The sequence below is a fragment of the Lates calcarifer genome, unplaced genomic scaffold, assembly GCF_001640805.2.
Source record: "Lates calcarifer isolate ASB-BC8 unplaced genomic scaffold, TLL_Latcal_v3 _unitig_750_quiver_1968, whole genome shotgun sequence".
NCBI lineage: Eukaryota > Metazoa > Chordata > Actinopteri > Centropomidae > Lates > Lates calcarifer.
Genome location: NW_026117966.1, coordinates 1 through 21,530, shown reverse-complemented (window position 1 = coordinate 21,530; position 21,530 = coordinate 1). Strand labels below are relative to the sequence as shown.

The 21,530-nt window shown below is 39.4% G+C and overlaps 1 protein-coding gene across 2 annotated transcripts; it reads right to left on the bottom strand.

The window, feature by feature from the left end:
- Positions 1-4,008: 4,008 nt before the first annotated feature.
- Positions 4,009-14,006, bottom strand: LOC108879795 (histone deacetylase 11). Of its 2 annotated transcripts, none has more exons than XM_018671184.2 (3): positions 13,557-13,940; positions 11,948-12,126; positions 4,009-5,223 (listed from the first exon to the last, which is right to left on the bottom strand). In XM_018671184.2, exons 1-3 carry the CDS (start codon positions 13,627-13,629, stop codon positions 4,975-4,977), a joined length of 501 nt encoding a protein of 166 aa, XP_018526700.1. In that variant the 5' UTR covers positions 13,630-13,940; the 3' UTR covers positions 4,009-4,974. The 2 variants fall into 2 exon arrangements, with proteins under 2 accessions (XP_018526700.1, XP_018526701.1); XM_018671185.2 differs by lacking the exon at positions 4,009-5,223 and adding an exon at positions 9,924-10,030 and having other exon boundaries at positions 13,557-14,006.
- Between the last annotated feature and the right edge of the window lie 7,524 nt (positions 14,007-21,530).

The window sequence follows — 21,530 nt, the reverse complement described above, 5'->3', positions numbered from 1 at the left end:
CCTTCATCCAGCTCAACCCCTGGAGCAGTTCATCTCAGGTAAGACAGCACCCAGGAGCAGGCAAACAGCCAGGGAGTCATGTTTAATGAAGCCTACTACAAGGCTTCTTTGTCCCAACACCGCAGTACACAGTCTGCACGAAATTATGTTGTCATGATGGGCTCTCTCTTTCTGTGGGTAGATTCATTTTTTGATAATACAAATAACTCTATACCAGTTCAAGATAACTTCACACTTTCACCACAGACTGTCCCTGAATACATTTAGCAGCTCCCACTTACCCTCTCGAGTTCATGTTAATGTTACCCATGTGTTATGAAGATGTAACAAATGAGTAATGTTTATGTCTGGGTAGTATTATATTTCTGACATATGCACTAATTAATACACTGACTTGTATTATTAATGAAGCCATTGGTATAACTGATTCTGTGTCATATATCTATACTTATGCAAAATGACCTGCATAATGAATACACTGTCCTTTCAGCATTTATTTAACCTAAACCTTTGTAAGAGGCCTTTTCCACAGTTGACAGAAAATTATGTGATCTCAGCAGCAGAAGTTGGTCTTTCATGCTGTTTTGTGTGAACATCTGGATTACGCATGTGCGTAGACCACTTGTGGCAGAAAAGGCAAGAAGGCAGGAGGACTTTACAGCAGTAAGATACAGAGTCTATTAAGGATCTGTCTTTTTTTGCTTTTCTAAGGAGTTGTGCAAAGTTGTCTATCAAACTTTAATATATTGTAGAATCCAGAGACTGTAGGTATAGTGATATGGAGAAAATACATTTGAAAATGTTGAGTGGCTTCCCCCTTTTTTGTCTTGTTGTTGCAGGAGTTTAAAATGGATACTGTACTGTTGATTACAAACTTCAATTTGAGCTAAGGTTCAAATCAGACCAAATGAAAATAGGTGTCCTGTGTTAGTTTTCTTGTAAGCAAACAAAAGTAAATTACATTCAGTGTTACTCACCAAAATGCACTGCATGCATTCTTGAGGTTTAACATACATGCCAAATGTATTTCCTCATGACATGTGCAACACTGAGTTTTTGAACTATTTCAAATCCTTTGTTGCTCACATCCATGTTTACTAGGTTCTCTTCTTCTTCCCTGCTGTTATCGGCTCATTACAGCACGAATCGCTGATCAGTGGAATAGCGTGACACTGTTGGTAGGACCCTGTATTGCATACGTGTTGTCATGACCCCTATTTGAAAATTATTAGTTTCTATGTCTTTTGTCCTGTTATGTATCCTCCTAGTGTGTGAGTCTTATTTTGGTATTCTGTATCACTTCCTGTTTTATTTTGGTAATGATTTCCTGGTATGTCATTTGTGGTTTTACTTCCAGCTTACAGTTTTGTCTCACCTGTGTCCAACTTGTTCATTAGTCCCTGTGTGTATAAAGTCTTGTCTGTGCTGTGTGTCTCCTTGGTTGACAGAGTATTACCTAATGTTGTATTGTGCCACTTGCCTTGTAATCCTGTGTCTCCAGCGTTTCCTATTATTTCTTCCATGGACACTATTTGTTAGATTTTTTCAGCTGTGTGACAGTGAGTTTTTGGTTCCTCTTTTGTGTTCTTGGCTAGAAGAAGACATTTCTGGTCTGAAGTCAGCCTCAGAGTCTGCATTTTCTCCTGTATCCCGAGCTCCACTTTGTGACACGTGTCCTTGTGCACCATGGATGAAATAATCAAAACAGAGACACACTTATAACCTGCTTTTACACATCTACTGAATATATTTTGACATGACCTGGAGGACCTGCATGTGTGAGTGCAATTGTCCGAATCAGCTGGACCAGACATTAAACTGATTTTATCCTGCCAGCTCCCTAGTACAAAGTCAGAGCAAGTGAGTGGGCATGTTGTTGATGTTTTTATCCAGCCTTGTGCATGCTCCACCCAGGCACCACTCCTCAGTTCAAATGAGAAAACAGCTCTGCCAAAGCAGTTATAATGCTACTAGAGAAACGCTTTCAACTACTGAACTTCATAGGGAACTTTAACAATTTCACTACAGATTTGGACCAGTCCGATGAACTGTATGATAGGTAAGAGAGTAACTTTGAAACTTCACCAATGGGATGCATAAATGAAGCTAGATGACATAGGGACTTTCCATAGATGTCTTCTTACTGAGTCATGATGGTACAAGTGTGGAACTGTCATTACATAATAAGGGGCAGGGCTTTAGTAACACTCTTAAGGGACAAGTGGTGCTCAGTGGAAAATTCAGAGAAATGCTGGTCCACATAGCAGCAGCAGTATTATTAACTAGGTTTTTTCAAAACATACTATAGTTTTAGCATGGGCAGTAAAAGCAATTCAAAGAAAAAAAAGCAAAGCAGATCTTTTGTTATTAGGATTTATTCAATGTTGTTATGACTGCATAGACGTAGTTTTCAATGTCAGCACAAACCACAAACACAGACAGAGATATACAGTAGAGCTTTGAAGACTTAAGTGTTATTTTGGCACGAAACCTTCAATCAACTCAAATGGCTAAGATGCTGGCTGACAAAGAGAGGAGCTGATAAACCGAAAACTGGGACTGCATTGGGTACTAAGGAGGCCTGCATATAGTAAGTGATATACTCTGAGTCCTAATTAAAGGTAGACTGCCACTAAACCTTTCAACCACATTCAAAAGCAGCACACCAGATCAAAGGCTTTAGCTAATTAGCACTGACACCACTAATATGACCCGCCTCTCACAGTTTCATTATGAATGTGTCCAAACAGCTTCCTGGATAAGCGCTGAACAATGCTTTTCATGCTGTTCAAAGACAGGTCTTTTAATCCTTTAAATGCTCATGGTCTGTGTGCCAGTCCTAACTTTGTAACTTTTTAAACAGTAGAGTGGAACCAGAGCAGCAGAAGATAATGAATGTGAAAATACTTTTAAAAAATCATTACAGCAGCACCTGCCAGCTGCCACTTTGGGTCCACACAGGTGTAAGACAGAAAAACATATACATGTACCCCTTGGCCACATTCACAAAAAAATCTCCTCTAATTTGGTCAACAGCTTTGTCTTGTCCAATTCTTCTCCCTGAGCTTTTTTTTTAACCAGTTCTAACATTGGAAAAATCACAGCTGATGTCTACAATCCTGCCCATATGTATATTCCACAACTAGAAGTATGCAGAAGCCAACCATACATTTCTCGGTGTGTGAAGACATGTGCAACTGTCCCTCCCTCTGCAATTACTGTACTCCCCAGGTTGTTGTTGTAATTTTGGAAGTTAATTAGCATGGCTAAATCTGCCCCAGACAAAATTTGAATGTAAAATACACTAATTTATTTAACCTAAATTAGTAGGGCAGAAAAAAACAAAAGGGCCTCAACATTGTTAAAAGCAATTGAGAGTTTTGCACTTTGGCCTTTTGAAGAATGAAAATCTAGTTTTAAAAGACAGTTAAATTTTATTATTTGAGTAATCTTTTTAAAAATATATATTTTTATAAGAATTATTGTGTATGGTACTAAAATATATTGCTGACATCTGGAAACATGGTGCAGCTGCTACAGCAAAGTCAAGCAGACAGTCAGACAATAAGACATGACCTAAGTAAGCCAACGGTGTGTCCGTAATAACTTAACTACTGTATTTGGAGGTTCAACCAAAAGTGAAATGCTGGTGAAAAGCTGGACTTAAACTGATTTTTGATTTTTGATTTTTTACCTGATAGTTTGGCACCATTTGCATTTGCTTTCTCTTCAAGGTGAGTTTGGTTAACATGGGGGTTTTTCAGGCTGATTATCAGCCTAATCGCTCTGGTCTTAATTTAGCACCGTGTGACTTCTTCCTAAGATCAAATCTGTGCTCAAAGGAACACGTTTTGAGTCTGTATCATAAGTTAAGAAAGAACGACAGAGGTTCTGAGACAACTGTCAGAAGAAGACCTACTGCACTGCTTTGATCAGTGGAAGACCCGAATGCAGTGGTGTGTTGATGCAGAAGGGGAGTATGTTGAAGGAGAAAGACATTGAAAAATGTTTATGTTCAATAAAATTGTATTACAGCATCAGTCTCATTTTTAATAGCCATATGTGTAAACATCATTAGGTGAGTTCTGAATCACTGCGGCAAACAGATCAGGAGTTAAAACCCATGAAAAGTTCCACTGGACAAGCCTGCTCTTTAATCACTGAACACTTTTCAGTTTTTGGACACACTGAAAAAAACAGCACTGATTTACAAGAGCTGAAGCAATGTTAGTGAACTTTCTTTCACCACACACCAATTAAAGTGCTCAGAGTCACGTTATTGTGTTTCAAATTTAAATACAAAACACTTTAGTCCCTGTAAACACTAACTATAGATATCAGAATGGTTTTAAAGCACCGAAAGAAAAATAAAGTACAAAACTCATCAGTGGTTGAACTTGATTAATCAAACACCATAAACTAAATAATGATAACAATATTGTCTAGAGGAAAACACCAATTGATTCTAGAAGTGATAAAACAAAATGTTGATGAGGACTTGAGAAGACATCAGCATTAGATTATGTTTGATAGTTATATTTTTTATAAGCATTTATCTTTATTCTCCACCTTCATTACCATGAACTGAGATGGAAGGTAATTAATATACTTTGCATGTGCCTGTAAGAACATCAAACCTCTGTGCTATTTCATGGACAATTAATATATCATATCCTTCACAAATGACATTACTACATTTCCAGAGGTGAAAGAATACCTGTCTAAAATGCTGCCCATACATACACTAAACATAAACCCATAAAATTTTGCTTTTTGTCACATGTGAGAGCTTAGTCAAGAGAGTGCAATTGTTTCAGTACTTACAACCTAAAGTAAATAAAAAAACTAAAACTCCTCACAATAGCATTGCTGCTGTCATACAATAACTGGACACTATAAAGTTACTTAAGTGCCTTCAAATATCACAGTTGCATGGGTTACACCTGCAAGTGTTAACCCCAGGATTCATGCCCCTCAGACAGTAGTGAACGTTGATCCTGCAGGTCCAGAGCTGCACATCACACTGGTTACTAATGATGATGACCCCTCCTCCTCCTCCTCCAGAGCCTCTTCTCCAATCAAGCCTTGTTGATTTAAGTTGAGAATGGAGTCGGCAATGATGCGGGCTGTTTTTTTCTGATAACCCCCAGATGTGACCATGAGTATAGGGATGCCCCGTCGTCTAGCAGCCCTGAACACAATCTCATCTCTCTTTACAATGCCCTGGCAAAGAAGAGGAAAGAAAAGCAGTAAGTACTGTAAATTCTGGTTGAAACTATCTGGCCCAACCACTGACTGTTCCCATCTCTTTGTTCCACTGTGGGGCACTAAGGCTCTCAGGGCAACACACATGGGAGAGACTGAAAAGACACACACACATTGGTGTGCATGGCAGAAACATGTTCGACCAGAACTAACAAATATTAAAGCTGCAGTAACCAAGAGTGTTTTCTTAAGGCCATTTACCAGCCTAAATCACTGGTTCTGCAACACACAACAGTCCCCACTGGGAATTTGCCTTATTTTATCTATTATTTTCTGGAATTTGCAGGATCACTGGCAGGATCCTGTGCATAGGAAGAAATACATCCAAGTTTGGCTCAGTCGGATCAGCTCTCATTATGCTTACAAATTTCCTGACCAATTAGCTATGTGAAGCGCTCACGAGATCTAACCCAGCAGAGCCAGCTGGTTCTGTAATCAGACATTTCTCCTGCCATTACAGTGGAGCAGAGAAAAATAGTCAATGTTAGCCTTTAAATAGACTTCTAAGGAGTAAACATGGATGTAAACTAATCAGTGGATGCTCTGCTCTTTTACTCTTCAACAACTACATATGTGGTACACTCAAAACATGTTCACATTTATGGTTTTTTATTATTTCTGTGGTCACTGTATAAGAATATAAAATATTGTGAGCTCTTGTTTTCTATCATCTGTAAAAGGCACTTTAACATTTAATATTTGAGACCAAAAGTAATAATTTCAAATTTGGGGAAAAGATCTTCAGGTCAGTAAGGAGGAGAAGAGCAGAACTACTGTGTCAGTGATGGTGCTCCCAGGAAACCCCTCCACAGGTTCCCACCCCCTTCTCAGAAGAAGTTTTGGCAGAGAAGTGAACGGCTTGTGTCCTCATTCCTCCAAACATTCTACCTGTTTTCCAGGTTAGTATGCTCTGGAAGCCTCTAATTTCATCTCCTAAGGTTAAAATAACTTTAACGCGAGTGTGTCATCAGACCTGAGTGTTGTCTGATGAGTGAGAAAGTAGAATAAAAATAGCGGCGCTTGGCAGCTTTCCCGCCATATCACAGACAGTGTTTACATTTCTATTTACATTCCTATGGGGTTTACACACATGGTTAATATGATTATGTACCTTTGATGATATGAGTTTAAAGCTGGGTCCTGACCATATGACTTATATTTTGCATACTGTTGTTTCGGTGGGTTGAATACTTAAAAGGTTCATGAACAGGTTGCTTTACTAATGCACTTTGTTGAAAAAGATTAAAGGTGCAGTGTTTGAATTCTGTGAATTTTGTAAATGTGAACAGAAGTGTTGTTATGAGCAATCTGCAGCATTTGTAGCATTTGGGATGTTTATTTAGTGAGAATAGTCTACACTGTTAAAAAAATTACCTGAGCGTATACTGATTTACAGTATGCAGTGAAATTATAATTACAGAGAGTAACTCCTCTTTGTTTTCACTGTGCCATATGCTGGTAGTTATCCAAGCAGTACTGATACTCGAAAGATGTGCTTGAACAACAGTAATGTACATTTAACTTGTGAGAGTGATGGGAGGTGACAATGTGCAGGACCAGAACTATGCTGATGAATTTTGTTAGGACACATTTGTTGTAGGACATGAAGAGTGGAATGCAGTGCGGACCTTCATATGGACATTTACATAGAGATGTTAATGCACAAGGGAACAATTTGCATATTTGTTTACTGTTTTGAAGATTTTGTAATAAATCAGAAGAAGTTTTGGGAGTTACGTGAACAGTTCGTGTCCCCATTCCTCCAAACATTCTACCTGTTTTCCAGGGAAGTGAGGGGCATCGAACCCAACATCATTTGTTACTATGGATTAGAGATAGACCGATATGGTTTTTTCAGGGCCGATACCGATACTGATTATTAGTAGTCAAGGAGGCCAATAACCAATATTTGGAGCCGATATTCATTTGCAGTAAAAGTGAAAATATTGGCGTCAAAATTTTGAATAATACAAACTCCAACTCTTAACTTTGTTTAAATGCCTTTAAGCATATGTTTATTAAACAGCCTTTCAGACTTGCAACACGTTAAAGGTTTTTTTTTATCTTAGACAATAGACATCTTTGTTTTAAAATTCTAACAAAAAGTGCAGGGAGCTCCCAGGGTCAGCAGCATCTCTTATAAAGTTAATTGAAATTTTTAATAAATAAATAAATAAATAGCTTCCTGAAGTCTTATAAAGTAAATAAAACAAAGTTAAATAAAATTTGCACAGAAATGTGAGTCTCAAATCAATTAGTAGTCCCAATTGAGCGGCACCAGATTGTGGTGCAAAAAGCAAAGTTGTTAAGCGTGTATGAGCACTGTTGAATGCACAGCTTTCACTGCTGATTGGCTGTTACCCGTGCTGTGGCTCTGTGTGTAACCAATCAGATGGTGCTGTTGGCGGGACAATGCCGGAGACAGAGTAGTGACTGCAGACAGAGAGGCACGGCTTCATCAGAGCCAAAATAACCTAGTTTTAAAATAACCTGCTCGTGCCCGACAAGGAGGCGCAGGCGGAAAAGCAGATAAGCGTTTTTTTTTTTTAAGATTATTTTTTGGGGCTATTTTTCCCTTTTTTATACAGGACAATGGAGAAAGACAGGAAACAGGGAAAGAAAGTAGGGGAATGACATGCAGTAAGGGTCCGGCCAGACTGGGAGTCGATCCGGGGACCAGCTGCACAGGGCACTAAGGCCCATGTGGTACGCACCCCAACCATTTGGCTATGTGGGCACCCTGATAAGCCCTTGTTTACCGTTCAAAACACACATTCATCAATTTTTCATGTCAGACACAAAAGTTTGTGTTCTGAAAAGGGACATAAGATCTGAAAAACTACAAGGAACTGTGTAACAACATTATCAGTGGTCGTAAGATATTAAGAAGCAACTGATGTTGTTTATTATTAAAGTTTTGTTTGCATTTGCATTCGTCAAAAGGAATAATTCATACACTTTGAAGAGTTTGAAATATTTTATGTGCATTTACGTAAGCTGGAAAATAAGCCGATATTGTAAGTGATATTTTTGTTTGAGGTTTTGCAAGTCCACTTAAAATTGCTATGAAGACATTTGTTTATTCTACTTAATGCTAATATTTCAAGCCTTTGTAAATCTTGCTTTTGGGTTAATTTGAAGCAAAGCAATCTCAGTTAAGTCTATTAACCTGAGTATTTCGAGAACGTTTGGTGTTTAATTGCCTTTGTTAAACAGCTAAAGCTAATTGCTGAATAATTTAATTATCAGAAGTAAAGAGAGTCATATAAAGCAGCTTTCAAATGGCAGTGCCAGAGCAGATAGATGAGCTTGATGATGCACAACAAGCAGTCCAGTCTGAAGTGCCTTGTTGACGGAAAGAGTCCGCACATTAACAGAAAAAGGAAAAGAATTTCCTAAAAAGACTAAAGGGCTACGTTTTGACAGCATTTATGACTGATGGAAAGCTCTCACCAAGGCTGCTAAAAATTCTGTAATAAAAAAGTATCTTAGCAACATCTTAGAAGAACATATCAGTGCTATTGAAAAGGAGTTATCTGAGCTGAATATTGTTTATGATGAATATTGAAGGATTGACAAGTGTACATTAGTCACAAGGATTGTCGTTCAGAATGCTCAATCTCAAATCGAAGGAACAGGGGAAGAGATGATGTGGCCTGATGCTGGTTCTGTATTCGCATCCTCAGTTTCCAGCGTCTCGCCTCTAAATATTCAAAAACTATTTCTGCTCTCTCTAATGTGTCCTCACTTAAAGGACAAGAAGCTGCAGCAGAATATGCTGCTACTCAAGCTGTACTAAAGATTATGGCTTCAAGCAACTGAAGAGACTGAACACAAAATAGAGAGAAAAGAGGCTGTTCTTTTAAAGCAAGAAGAAAGTGCAGCAAGAAAAAGGGCAGTAGAAGACCTAAAAAGAGAACTTGAGTGCTTAGAGGAGCTGAAAAGACTGAACTCAGTCAGAGCAAAACTTAAAGTTTATGATAAAGGTAAGTTTCCACCGAACACTGAGCTGTCTACAGTTATGCTCACGTGAACCCTGTGTATCAACACACAACATCACTAACAGATGCAGCTCCAAGACATGTTGTTTAAGAGGAATCAGGAAAGCTTGTCAAAGTCTTGGCTGAGGCTATATCAGCAGATAGGCTACCTATTCCAGAACCTACCATCTTTAGTTGTGATCCACTCAAGTTTAATCACTGGAAGTCATCTTTCCAGAAAAAATCATCCTTCAGAAATATGATACTGATTCAGAAAATTCACATCATGCAGCGTGGGACTTGCTTAATGAACGATATGGTGAGCCCTTTGTAATTGCAAAAGCCTTCAGAGACAAACTACATGCCTGATAGAGAGTGCTGAGCTGAGAAAGTTTGTGGACTTTTTACATAGCTCAATATCAGCTGGAACACTTGCGACTTTCCTTAGCATGGAAGCTAGCATAGCATGTAATCCCAGGACTTCCTACCATGCTATACAGTAGTGTGAATCTGATAGAGCAAAAGTCAAGAACCAAACCACAGGGGCTTTCAAGAATAGAACTGTGGGTGCTAAGATCCTCAGAACTAACACTAGCGAGAAGAGCATAGTCATATGTGTGTTTTGTCAGAAAACAGGACACAGCTTACACAAGTGCAGAAGATTCATTGAAAAGCCAATTGCACAGAGAGTAAAGTTTATTCAAGTAGAGAAACTGTGCTTTGGGTGCTTAAGTCCTGGCCATCACTCCAAAAGCTGCAAAAAGCAGATGAATCATGAAGATCGCCTAAAGCAAGAACCAAAGAGAGAACATACTGAAGACATAAGTAACACTAAAGAAAGAAAAACATAGTTAACACAACCACAAAACATAACCAAAGAAATCACATTCAAGGAGAGTTGTGCAAGACAGCAATAACACTCAGACTTCAACAATTATGCCTGTTTATGTATCACCACCAAATGATTCAAGCAAGGAAATTCTTGTCTATGCTCTGCTTGACTCACAGAGTGACTCTTCATTCTTGAGGATGTCACAGATGCTTTAGACATGGACACAGAGCAAGCCAAGCTGAGATTGTCTACTATGACATCAAAGAAGACAGCTGCCAAGGCATGGCCTCATCTGGTGCATCTAGCAGAACACATTGCTCTGCAAATGGAATGTGAGATTAGTTTACTAATCGGTTACAATTGGCCACAAGCTCTGATGCCCAGAGAAGTTGTGATTGGGGAGGAGAACCAACCCTTTGCTCAGAAAACTGATCTAGGTTGGAGTATAGTAGAGTTATGGTGAACCAAGAGAGCATGAAAGTGATGCAATTGGTGTAAGTCACCACTCATTGTTAGGCAGGTAACACCAGTCCAGATGATCAAGGTGCTCAAATCAGACTTCAGCGAACGAGTTGGAGAAGAAGCAGTCATCTCTCAGGAAGATCTCCAGGACATTATGGACATTTTTTGGTGTGACACACAAGAGAGTGGAAGAAGTAGTTTGTTGCTAAAAGAAAGGACTCATTCCCGTGCATGTGTAGGCAGCAAGGTATTTTTATTTATCTGTTGTGTATGTGTATTTGTATTGTTAAACATCCTTTAAGCTTTATGTTGTTTATGTATATTATGTTTATAGTTTGACGGTGATGGTGAAAGTGACGGTGAAGGTGAAGTTGTCAATGAAAAAAAACCTGTGTGTCCTGACGGGAGTGATATTATATAATTGTTTTGTTTAAAAAGTACTGAATAAATTAAATGCAAACAAAACTGTGGTACTTAAAATCTATTCAATTATATTATGTGTCTATGTATATATTTTGTTGCCATAATTTTTCAAGTAATCATTGGTCAGACTTTCTGTGTAGCAGGATTTTGACAGAAAAGTAAGTCAGGAGTTTGATAAACACCACAGACATCAGAGAAGTCATCTAATCAGCTGATCATAATCACCTGTTTGTATCCAACTCAGAGGTTGCCATGGCAATTTTAACTGCTTAGTTTCTACTGAGTAAGATTTGGCTCTGTGCACCTCTCAAACACCTCATATTGATTCAAAAACCATAAGTGCTATTGATAAAATCTGGTGACAGTGCCAGAAGATAAAGTGAAAAATGACTGCAGTGTCACAGTTTCAAAACTGGCCATGTTTATGTCCTTTCACAAGAGTGTTTTTTTTAACATTGCACTCTATGGAGTAGATGAGAGCTTCTCTCAGTGCCCAGAGGCTGCTACACGAAAAATTGTTGAGTCCTATTGCCTAAGTAGTCACACTGTGTGACACAGCACAAAAACATGTACAATTTAAGGTATAAATTGTGTGTGAGAAGTGAAAGATGTGGGCAGGAGGAGAGCTGAAGCACAAAAATTTCAGAAAAAGCAGAAGGGCTGAAATCACTGTGTGATGTCACCACTATAACACTCTCCAAAACACACTCAATATAAACTCAAAAATAGTCGGAAATGAGCATAAAATATAAACTGTGATTATTCAAAAACTGTACAAGATGTAAGTATAATAGCTAAAATTATAGGGACCTGTTTTGAATTCTCTAGCACAAAGCATGCCGAACTAGTTGAAGTTCAGAGGCTCAAGTTTTAGAGAAGTTGAATGCTAACTCTTTCACTCTCATTCACCTTAATAATTGTGTCTGATCAATGCCCACTTCCAAAATATTTATATGTTGAGTGTTAGACACAGCAGGTACAGTACCTGTGGTGATATAGAGAGTCCTCCAAGGGGGTCCCCATCCAAAATGTCTGTCCCTGCATTATAGACAATAATGTCAGGTCGGACCTCATTCAGAGCCCCCTCAGAGTGGAGCTCTACTTTCTGAAGGTACTCTGAGTCTTCAGTGCCCCAGTCCAGCTCCACCTTCCTTTTTATGGCTCCTGATAATGCAGACAAATGGAGACAGGAACAATTCAAGCATTCAAGAGCCACACCATAAAGCCACAGAGCATAGTTGCCAGCAATTCACAAATGACACCCGACTATGCCGGTCAGAGGTGACTCAAGTCTCTGGGCACAGGGAACTGGACCTCCAGGTTGTGGGGAGTCAGGAGTGGGTGAATGATCTGAATCTGTTTTTCAATAGATTTGATCACTCACCTGCCCCTACCCCTGCTCAGTCACCCCTGCTGCAACCCCCCTCGTCTACTCCCCCAGTTCACTGCCCACCTCCACACCTCCGTCCACAGTTTTCAGCTCACAGCTACCCCCGACTGCTTCTCCTGCCAAACATCTCCTTTGTTCACATTTTTATTACATTGTCCTGTTCATACTGTTCTTGTTTATATTTTTTATATTATCTTGCTTATACCTTGCCTTTTTTCCCATCTTTTCAATCTCTGATGTAAATTTCCCCGTTGTGGGACTAATAAAGGATTATTTTATCTTTTATGAAAAGTGCCTTGAGATGACATTTGTTGTGATTCGGCACTATATAAATACTGAATACTATATCAACTGAAATTGAATTGAATAAACTAGCCATTTTTAAACAGTAGCAGTTGAGCTCAAGTCACAGGCCTCACATATAGAGTAGTAACTGCTGCAGTATAATATGCAACAGAATTTCTTCCAACACGGGCAAAGAATATCTGATGAATTTCTGAATTCTTACAGAAGGTTCAGATGGGTAGATTAGTTTGTTTTCTAAGAAATGCTACTGCTTCAATTAATTAGTATGTACATTTCAAATAATTAATAGAAATGATGAAAAAAGGCTAATTAGGAGACCTTTATGTTAAAGTTAAAAAAGAATTAAGCTTATCTTAAACAAACCAGAATGTACTTTTATTTCACTTGCATAAGGGGGAGATGATTAAAATTTGTCATGAATTCAATTAATTGCATAGAGAAAGACAGCTGAGAGGTGGGGAGTATTTTAAAGTTAGGACTGTGATGTTAATTTTTTAGAGTATTGTTAGAATTGGGGTTATTTGTTAACAGATGGTCCCTGTCAGATCATCTTTAATGTATTTATAGGTTAATTTGTGTAAAAGCCATGATTATGGTGTTGCATAAACTGTTACATGGCAGATTTTCTGCTGAGTGCTAATAGAGTGAGTGGTAGTGCTGAGGGAAATCACTGAATAATTAAAATGGCAATGAGTGACATCTAGGGGCTGGAACTGGAGGAGACCGGCAGTTCTAACCTCAACTGCCAACAAGACATTGGGGGAACAGAGCACCACATTTAAGAACATGAGAACACAAGAATGGTGATAACCTGTCGAAAGATATACACTTTTATAAAATTACTGTGATATTTAAGGTGAAAAAACATTTGAGAAAAAAAATCATTATTTTTACTCACTTTTGGCATATCCATCCCCAGGATATATGTAGCGATTATACATATCCACGATGAACACTCGCCTGTCATCCATGAAGTCACGTTCATGTCCATTTCCCTACAATAGAGTGGAACCACAATTCAGCACTTGGATGCTGTTTCTGCATCCTTACACATCATCAACACATCAACACTATCAAACTGAATCAAGTATTGGTTCAGTACTTCAGCAGTTTCTGAAATACTCAGACCTGGCCATCTGGCACCCACAACCATGTCACTTAAATCACCTTGCACTTAAGTCACCTTTCAAAGTCACTTCACTTTTCTTCCATATTCTGGTGCTCGCTTAGAACTTCAGCAGGTCATCTTGACAATGTCTAAATGTATGTCCTGGTCCTGTTGTGCCACAAGCTACTAACTAAAAGGGTTCATATACTTTTGCACATGGCAAATTTTCAGTTTTTGTGAGATTAACCACTTTTGTTGAATAAATTATGAAAATATATCTCTTTTTTAACCTGTGTCCCTTATTTGGAAGGTCTGCTGTACAAATTGGGATTTGAATGTACATTTATTAAGGTTATTTTAATCTTTTTTATAATAACAACAAACATGTCTGGAGGTTGCACAAACTTCCAAGCACCACAATATAATCTCTCCAGTGAGTTCTGGTTCTACCCTGGGGTCTCGCCCCTGTTGGACATGCCCAGAAAACCTCCAAAGGAAGGAACCAAGGAGGCATCCTAGCAAGATGCCCAAACCACTTGAGGTGGCTCCTTTCGACACAAAGGAGCAGTGGCTCTACTCTGAGGTCTCTCAGGAGGTCCGTGCTCCTCAACCTATCTCCAAGGCTGTGCCCAGACATGTTTTGGAGAAGACTCATTTCAGTTGCTTGTAGCCACAATCTTGCTCTTTTGGTCATGACCCAAATCTAGTAACCATAGGTAAGGGTTGGAATGTAGATCGACTGGTAAATTCAGAGCTTTGCCTTCCAGCTCAGCTTCCACTTCACCACAATGGTCTGGTACAGTGTCTACTTTACTGCTGATGCCGCATCAACCTGCCTGTTAATCTGTATATATTGCTGCTTGGTTGGACTACTCACATAAACTAAAACTATGAAAGCCATTCAAGTTTCGTATATATTTCTATTGGGTACTTCTTTTGGTTGTGAATGAACTTAAAATTCCTGCACACTTCAAGCACTTGTACTCACTTTATTTTCAGTGTTTTCATCCTCAGACCGTCATACGAGGTATGGCTATATGTATGGAGACTGATGCTGTAATACAATTTTATTGAACATAAACATCAACATACTCCCCTCTGCATCACACACCACTGCATTTGATCAAACCAGTGCAGTAGGTTTTCTTCGGACAGTTGTCTCAGAACCTCTGTTGTTCTTTTCTTAGCTTCTGACAGACTCAAAATGTGTTCTTTTTCATTCTCTTTCAGTAAGTCGACTAGCCAATATAAGGATAGATAGTCACAGTCAGAGTAACTAGAGGGAGACACAGAGCCTGGTTCCCTGGTCCTGTTGTGACTTATGTGTCTGTATTTCAAACTTTTAATAAGGACAGGAAAACTGTGCTATGTTCGTAGTGTCCCTTAGAAATGTCAAGAATTATCACAATGATGGTTGATGGTTTTATTAATGCTTCACCGCAGTACACTGTACAGTTGTATGTAAAAGTCTGGCCACCACTGGACAAATTATATTTTGTTGATTTTTCAAGTTAAAAGAAGTAAAACACAACATCTGCAGCAGACAGACATTAAAAATGCATTTTTTCAAATGTTACACAGTGTTACTTTTTATTTAATTCTACTTTTTATACTTTTTATTAAACTTGAAAAAAAAAAATCTAAGTCACCACTTAGTAACCTGCTTTGTGACAGATATCACTGCTCGCCAGTGGCATGACATCAGGACTTGTGCAAGCTACTGTCTCTGGAAACAAGATGACTACCAGTCATTGCATCTATGATTTCTGTCATTTCCATAGCTATGGCCATGTCCCATTAACAAAGGCTAGGGCTGACACCGTAGTTTTCTCTGGTCCCCTGCCCAATCTGACAGGTGATAACATGTATAACTGCATGTCCTCACTCAACTGCTGGCTGTTGAGGTGGTGTCCAGAAAGTGATGTGGGCTTTGTAGATAACTGGAAGACCTTCTGGGGGAGACCTGGCAAGATGGCATTCATCCCATTTTCAATGGAGCATCTCTCATATCTGAAAAATCTGACGGAGTTTATTAGGAAGCCAAAGCCCTGACAATCTACAGTTCAGGCCAGGAGACAGAGTTGCAGTCTTACATGCTTATCTGTGCCTCCTTTAGAACAGTCACACCCCGTTACCCCATAGTGACTGAGTCAGCAAAATTAAATAATTAAATGTTTATTACATAATATCAGATCTTTGTCATCTAAAGTTGTACTAGTAAATGATGTGATTTCAGATTTCCATCTTGATTTACTTTGTCTGACTGAAACCTGGTTTTGTCAGGATGAGTATGTTAGCCTAAATTAATCCACCCCCCACCCTACCCCCCCAGTCATATTAATACTCTTGTCCCCCGAGATACCAGCCAAGGAGGTGGAGTTGCAACCATTTTTTATTTCAGTCTATTAATTAACACTAAACCTAAACTCAATTATAATTCATTTGAAAGCCTTGTTCTTAGCTTGTCACACGCAAAGTGGAAAACAATAAAGTCAATTCTGTCTGTCATAGTTTACCGCCCTCCTGGCCCATACTCTGACTTCTTATCCGAATTCTCAGAGTTCATATTGAGCTCAGTACTTAGAACAGATAAAGTCATTATAATACACTGAAAAAAAATAAACATCTGTGTCATTCATTTGAAGTGCATGTTGACATTACTCTGATAGAATAACATGGTTTTCAGTTTAAACCTGTATTGCTCAAAAGCAACACATCCCACAGAGAGAATTAAAAGCAATACTTTTACTCAAGAAGTAATTTCATCTCAGTCCAGAGGATTTCATGTCACGTGACCATGTGACGTCATATCAAGTGAGGTCGCCCTCTGCCGAGTGCCTACTGTCCGCCATTACTCCGCTTCATCGAGTGGAGATATTTCTTCCTCAAAAACTAATTTAAACAAGAATTCGAAATTGTGGTGTTTTAAGGTAATGTGTATTTTCCCATGCACATCCGTGGTTAGCGCTAGCATGGGACAACTAGTTTAATATTACTTTACAGACTCTTTGTGTGTTGGTGCTTTATCTAATATCAACCTTCGCTAAAGGAAGTTATTTGCTTTCATTCCTTTAAAAGGAAAACACTATTGTTGCCTTCATTAATATCAAAGCTAATATAGTTGTTATTTTTTTAGTTCGTGAGTAAATTAGAAGGCCTGTCCTCCTCTGTGTCAACATGTTTTTTGCTATGAACAGGACCAAGCTCCTACGGTGTATGTTAGCTTTGAAGTAACGTTAAAAACGATAAAGATAATTTAGCAGTGGCAGTTCACTGGTCAAATCTCACTGTTGAGCCTATTTGACATGCACCACTTTTCATTAGGTAATTCAATAACAGTTAAGTGGGGGGGTCACGTGATGCAACGTAGCTAGGCAGACATGTGTCCAAGGGCTCTCCAAACAAATCTGTTTTAAAATTAGTGAAAACACCCAAAGACGGCACAGGAACACTTTGAGCGGCAGAGACCTACACATTCTCCTCCAGGAGATAAGAAATGGTGACTCCTCAGGTGACTGATTGATCGGAGGTAAACCGGACAATCGGCCTCGGTTTGTAAGAGTTACCACGTTACCAGTTTAATACTGTCGATATAAAGACACTATGGATAATGTAAGTCACGACAGGCTAATGTTTACATATACTTGCACTTGACTGAAGCCGATTTCTGACTAAGCCGACTAAGTTAATGTTATTGCAATTTTATTTTGATATGGGCGTACTGAATATTTGTAATATTCTTATTTTTTCCACTTAAAATGTATAATTACAATTACAAGTTCACGCTTTCTGATAGAGCCCCGGGAGGCCAGGATGATGATGGTGCTTAGTTTGATAGGTGCAATGTGCACATCCCAGTATGATAGGGTAGATGGTGCTGAATGTTCAGTGTTCAGTGAAGGTCATTTTCTTTTTGTGTTTCTTCCTGGGTTTTTATATGGTCAGTGCTTTAATTTATACTACTTGGTTATATGGGTCACATCTATCTCACGGAGAGGTCAATATCTTTGTAAAAACATTTATTGTTGATGAACAGAGTATTGAAATTTGTGAGCTTTAATGTGAATGGGTTAAATGGAACAGTCAAACGGAAGAGAGTCCTAACATATTTGAAAAAAGTGCAAATAGATATTGCCTCTATACAAGAAACCCATCTGACATCACTGGAGCATAAGAAACTGAGGAGGGATTAGGTTGGATATGTAATATCATCATTCTTTAATTCTAAAGCCAGGGGGGTGACTGTTTTAATAAATAAGAACATCCCCATAACAACTGGAGAAACCATTGTTGACACACTGGGGAGATACGTTTTAGTGAATTGTCAGATTTACTCAGAGCCCTGGACTCTCTTAAATTTATATGCACCCAATTATGACGACAAGTCATTTATTCAAGATCTATTTTTGAAGGTGTCAGGGAGGAAAGCAAAATATTCTTATAGGGGGTGACTTTAATTTTTGCCTGGATCCCTTCTGGATGAGTCAACTTTATCAATATCCAAAACTAAAGCAGCCAAAATCACCATAGATTTCATGAAAGAATTAAACTTAACGGGTGTGTGGAAACTAATGCACCCTCGGACGTGAGATTATTCCTTTTACTCTGGTCACCACAACTATTTTACTTGGATTGATTTTTTCCTGTTGTCAACACAGTTAATTCATAGAGCAGTAGAATCTGAACACCTATCTAGAACATTATCAGATCATTCACTTTTGATCCTGTACAATCCCACCAGAACATTGTGCTCCCAGAATGTTGGTTTACTGGTAGTTCCCAGAGTTTCCAGGTATAGAATAGGAGACAGAGCCTTCAGCTATCAAGCCCCTCTACTGTGGACCCTCTCCCTGTCTGGGTCTGGGAGACAGACACTCTCTGTACCTTTAAGAGTAGGCTTAAAACTTTCCTTTTTGATAAAGTTTATAGTTAGGGCTGGCTCAGGCTCCCTTGAACCATCCCTCAGTTATGCTGCTATAGGCCTAGACTGCCGGGGATTTTCCATGATGCAATGACCTTCTCTCTCTCTCAGTATGGATTCATATCCCATAAATACGTGTTACTAACCCAGTATCTTCCCTTTCTCATAGTTTTGTGCTCTTTCACCTCTCTCTCCTCTTCTGTCTCTTTCTGCAGGTATTTTTGCCTCTGGAGTTCTAGAGTCTGATTTGTGATGACAGGCCTCCTGCTCCAACCACACACATTCCCAGAGAACCCATTTGCATTCAGCACTCAGGCTTCATAATCCCCACATAGACTGGTCACAGGGAAAAGCCATAGCCTGGAGTATCAAGTGCTATGGTAATTGTTTGCAGTCTGCTCTCTCTCCCGACCAGCTGGCTTTTACAACCTCACGACTGGAAAGGTAGGCCATGGAGAGGTACATCCATGAATTGGTGGATGCGGCAATAATTCATCCATCATCCCTCACCAGTGGGAGCTGGGAGGTCACAGTCTTCACTAGGTTAGACCTTCATAATGCATACCACCAAGGCAACAAGTGAAAGACAGCCTTTAACACACATCAGACCCAAAGAAAAGTCAGAAAGTCAGAACTCTGGTGGAGTGGCCTGTCCCTAAAAGCCGTAAGCAGCTCCAGCAGTTTCTGGGCTTTGCCAACTTTCTACCACCGTTTCATAAGAGACTTCAGTAAGGTAGCTGCTCCTCCACTACTCAGTCCTTCACCTGGTCCTCTGAGGAAAACAAGTGTACTGGAAAGAACTGTTAACCAATGCCCCAGTCCTAATTCACCCCAACCCTACCAAACAATTCATCACAGAAGTGGGTGCCTTATAGTCAGGGGTTGGGGCCATACTCTCACAGTATTCTAGTGACAACAAACTGCACCCATGTGCTTTTTCTCTCAGCGTCTCTTGTTAGCAGAACAAAACTACAGTGTTGGAAACTGGGAAATGCTGGCGGGTGGTGCTGGCCAGACACTGGCTGGAGGGGGCTGAGACCTTGCACGTCGCCTAGTGCTTGCTCTTGTGGGATTTGTTGGGTCTCTCTCTGTAAATACCTATTTTAAAGAGTATGGTCTAGACCTGCTCTATATGAAAAGTGCCTTGAGATGACTGTTGTTGTGATACGGCGCTATATAAATAAAATTGAATTGAATTGAATTGAATCCCATTCACAGTTTGGACTGACCATAACAATCTTGTTTACTTGCAGTCTGATAAGAGATTAAACTCAAGACAGGCCAGATGGGCCTCTTTTCTGGGACGCTTTAACTTTACACTCACCTATTGTCCTAGTTCTAGGAATGTCAAACCTGACACCCTCTCCCGGCAGTTGGACCACTAGCAGGCCAGTACCCTGCCAGAGAGCATCTTGCCCCCCATTCTGTGTTGTGGCCACAGCTCAGTAGGGCAGTTCCTTCTGTTTGGGACCACCTTCAGAGAGGGAGGCACAGGCTGCACTCTTGAGGTCAGCTGCCAGGAACCAAAGGCTGGTGGATCGTCTCCGCCCAGCACCCACTTAACCCCCCCCCCAACAAAAGGTTGAAGACGACGATGACTTACTTCTGCAGGTTGAGTCACGGAAATTAGCACCTCAATTTATTGGTCCATTTCAAGTTGAAAAAGTTGTTAACCTCTCTGCTGTTCATCTGAAGTTACCCAGCTCTCTCAATATCCACCCAATCATTATGTTTACTTGGTCAAACGGGTTGCCTCCAGTCCGTTGAGACTGTTGAACATGTCATTCGTGGGTAGCATTCTCTGTGTCTCCTCGGGGATCCAGCCAGTACAAACTCTGACAGTAGAGGCCCAAATTTTTGTACATGCCACAATTACTGTTTCCTTTTTATTAAGTGAAAAGTAACAGTGCATCAAAATAGAAAAAAAATACACTTTAGGCTCATATAGACTTATCTTAGAAAATGACTAAATCATCATAAGTGAATGCTCTGCTCCACCTCTAAACACAGCTTGAGACTATAAATCAGCTTGAGCTCCTGCTGCCTGTAGTCTTATTAGTCTTATCCATTCCACACATACTGTACTATACAATAAAAGATGCTGATTCATTGCCATTTGTTACTGTCAGCTGGAAGCCTTAACTGGAGCCTTCAAAAAAGCCTCTCCCTCTGTTTAAACCAGAAATTCTCCAGTACCAATTTCACAACATCTGTACTAAATCACAGAACCATCTATCATTACTTAAACAAGCATAATCACAACTACACAAAACATAATCAAAAGCGCAGGATGAGTAAAACATACAAAAAAGTACATTTTCTTTATCTAAGAGGAATACTGGTGAGAAGCAAGTGATGATTAATAGCTACGGTTTCTTCAAAGTCGTAGATATACACAATATATACGATTATTATCACCAGTATCAATTTTAACTCAGTGGTAGTAACACCTTTCTAGACTGACATATCGTGAATATTAGATAGATAGATACAGATAATCATATACTTGACTACTACAGTACTGCATATTTACTAGAGCTGCGCCCAAAACGCTGGAATCATAAGTCAAGAAGCCCTAAAATCATAAATCATTTTGTCAGTTGAACCACAATTCACTCTACATGGAATAATGCAGCATGGCAGGTTATGAAGTTTTACAAATTGAACCTTGTCTCAAAATCTAAGAGTAGGACAGCTTGGTGCAAAGCAACATAGAGCAGCTGGTTGATATGGCATATTGGGTAAAAAAAAAATGTAGTAACATTAACTACTTACAAAAGTAGTAAAATTAGGGACCACTGGCACATGACAAAGTACAGACCCTGGTGCACCAGTCAACTTTG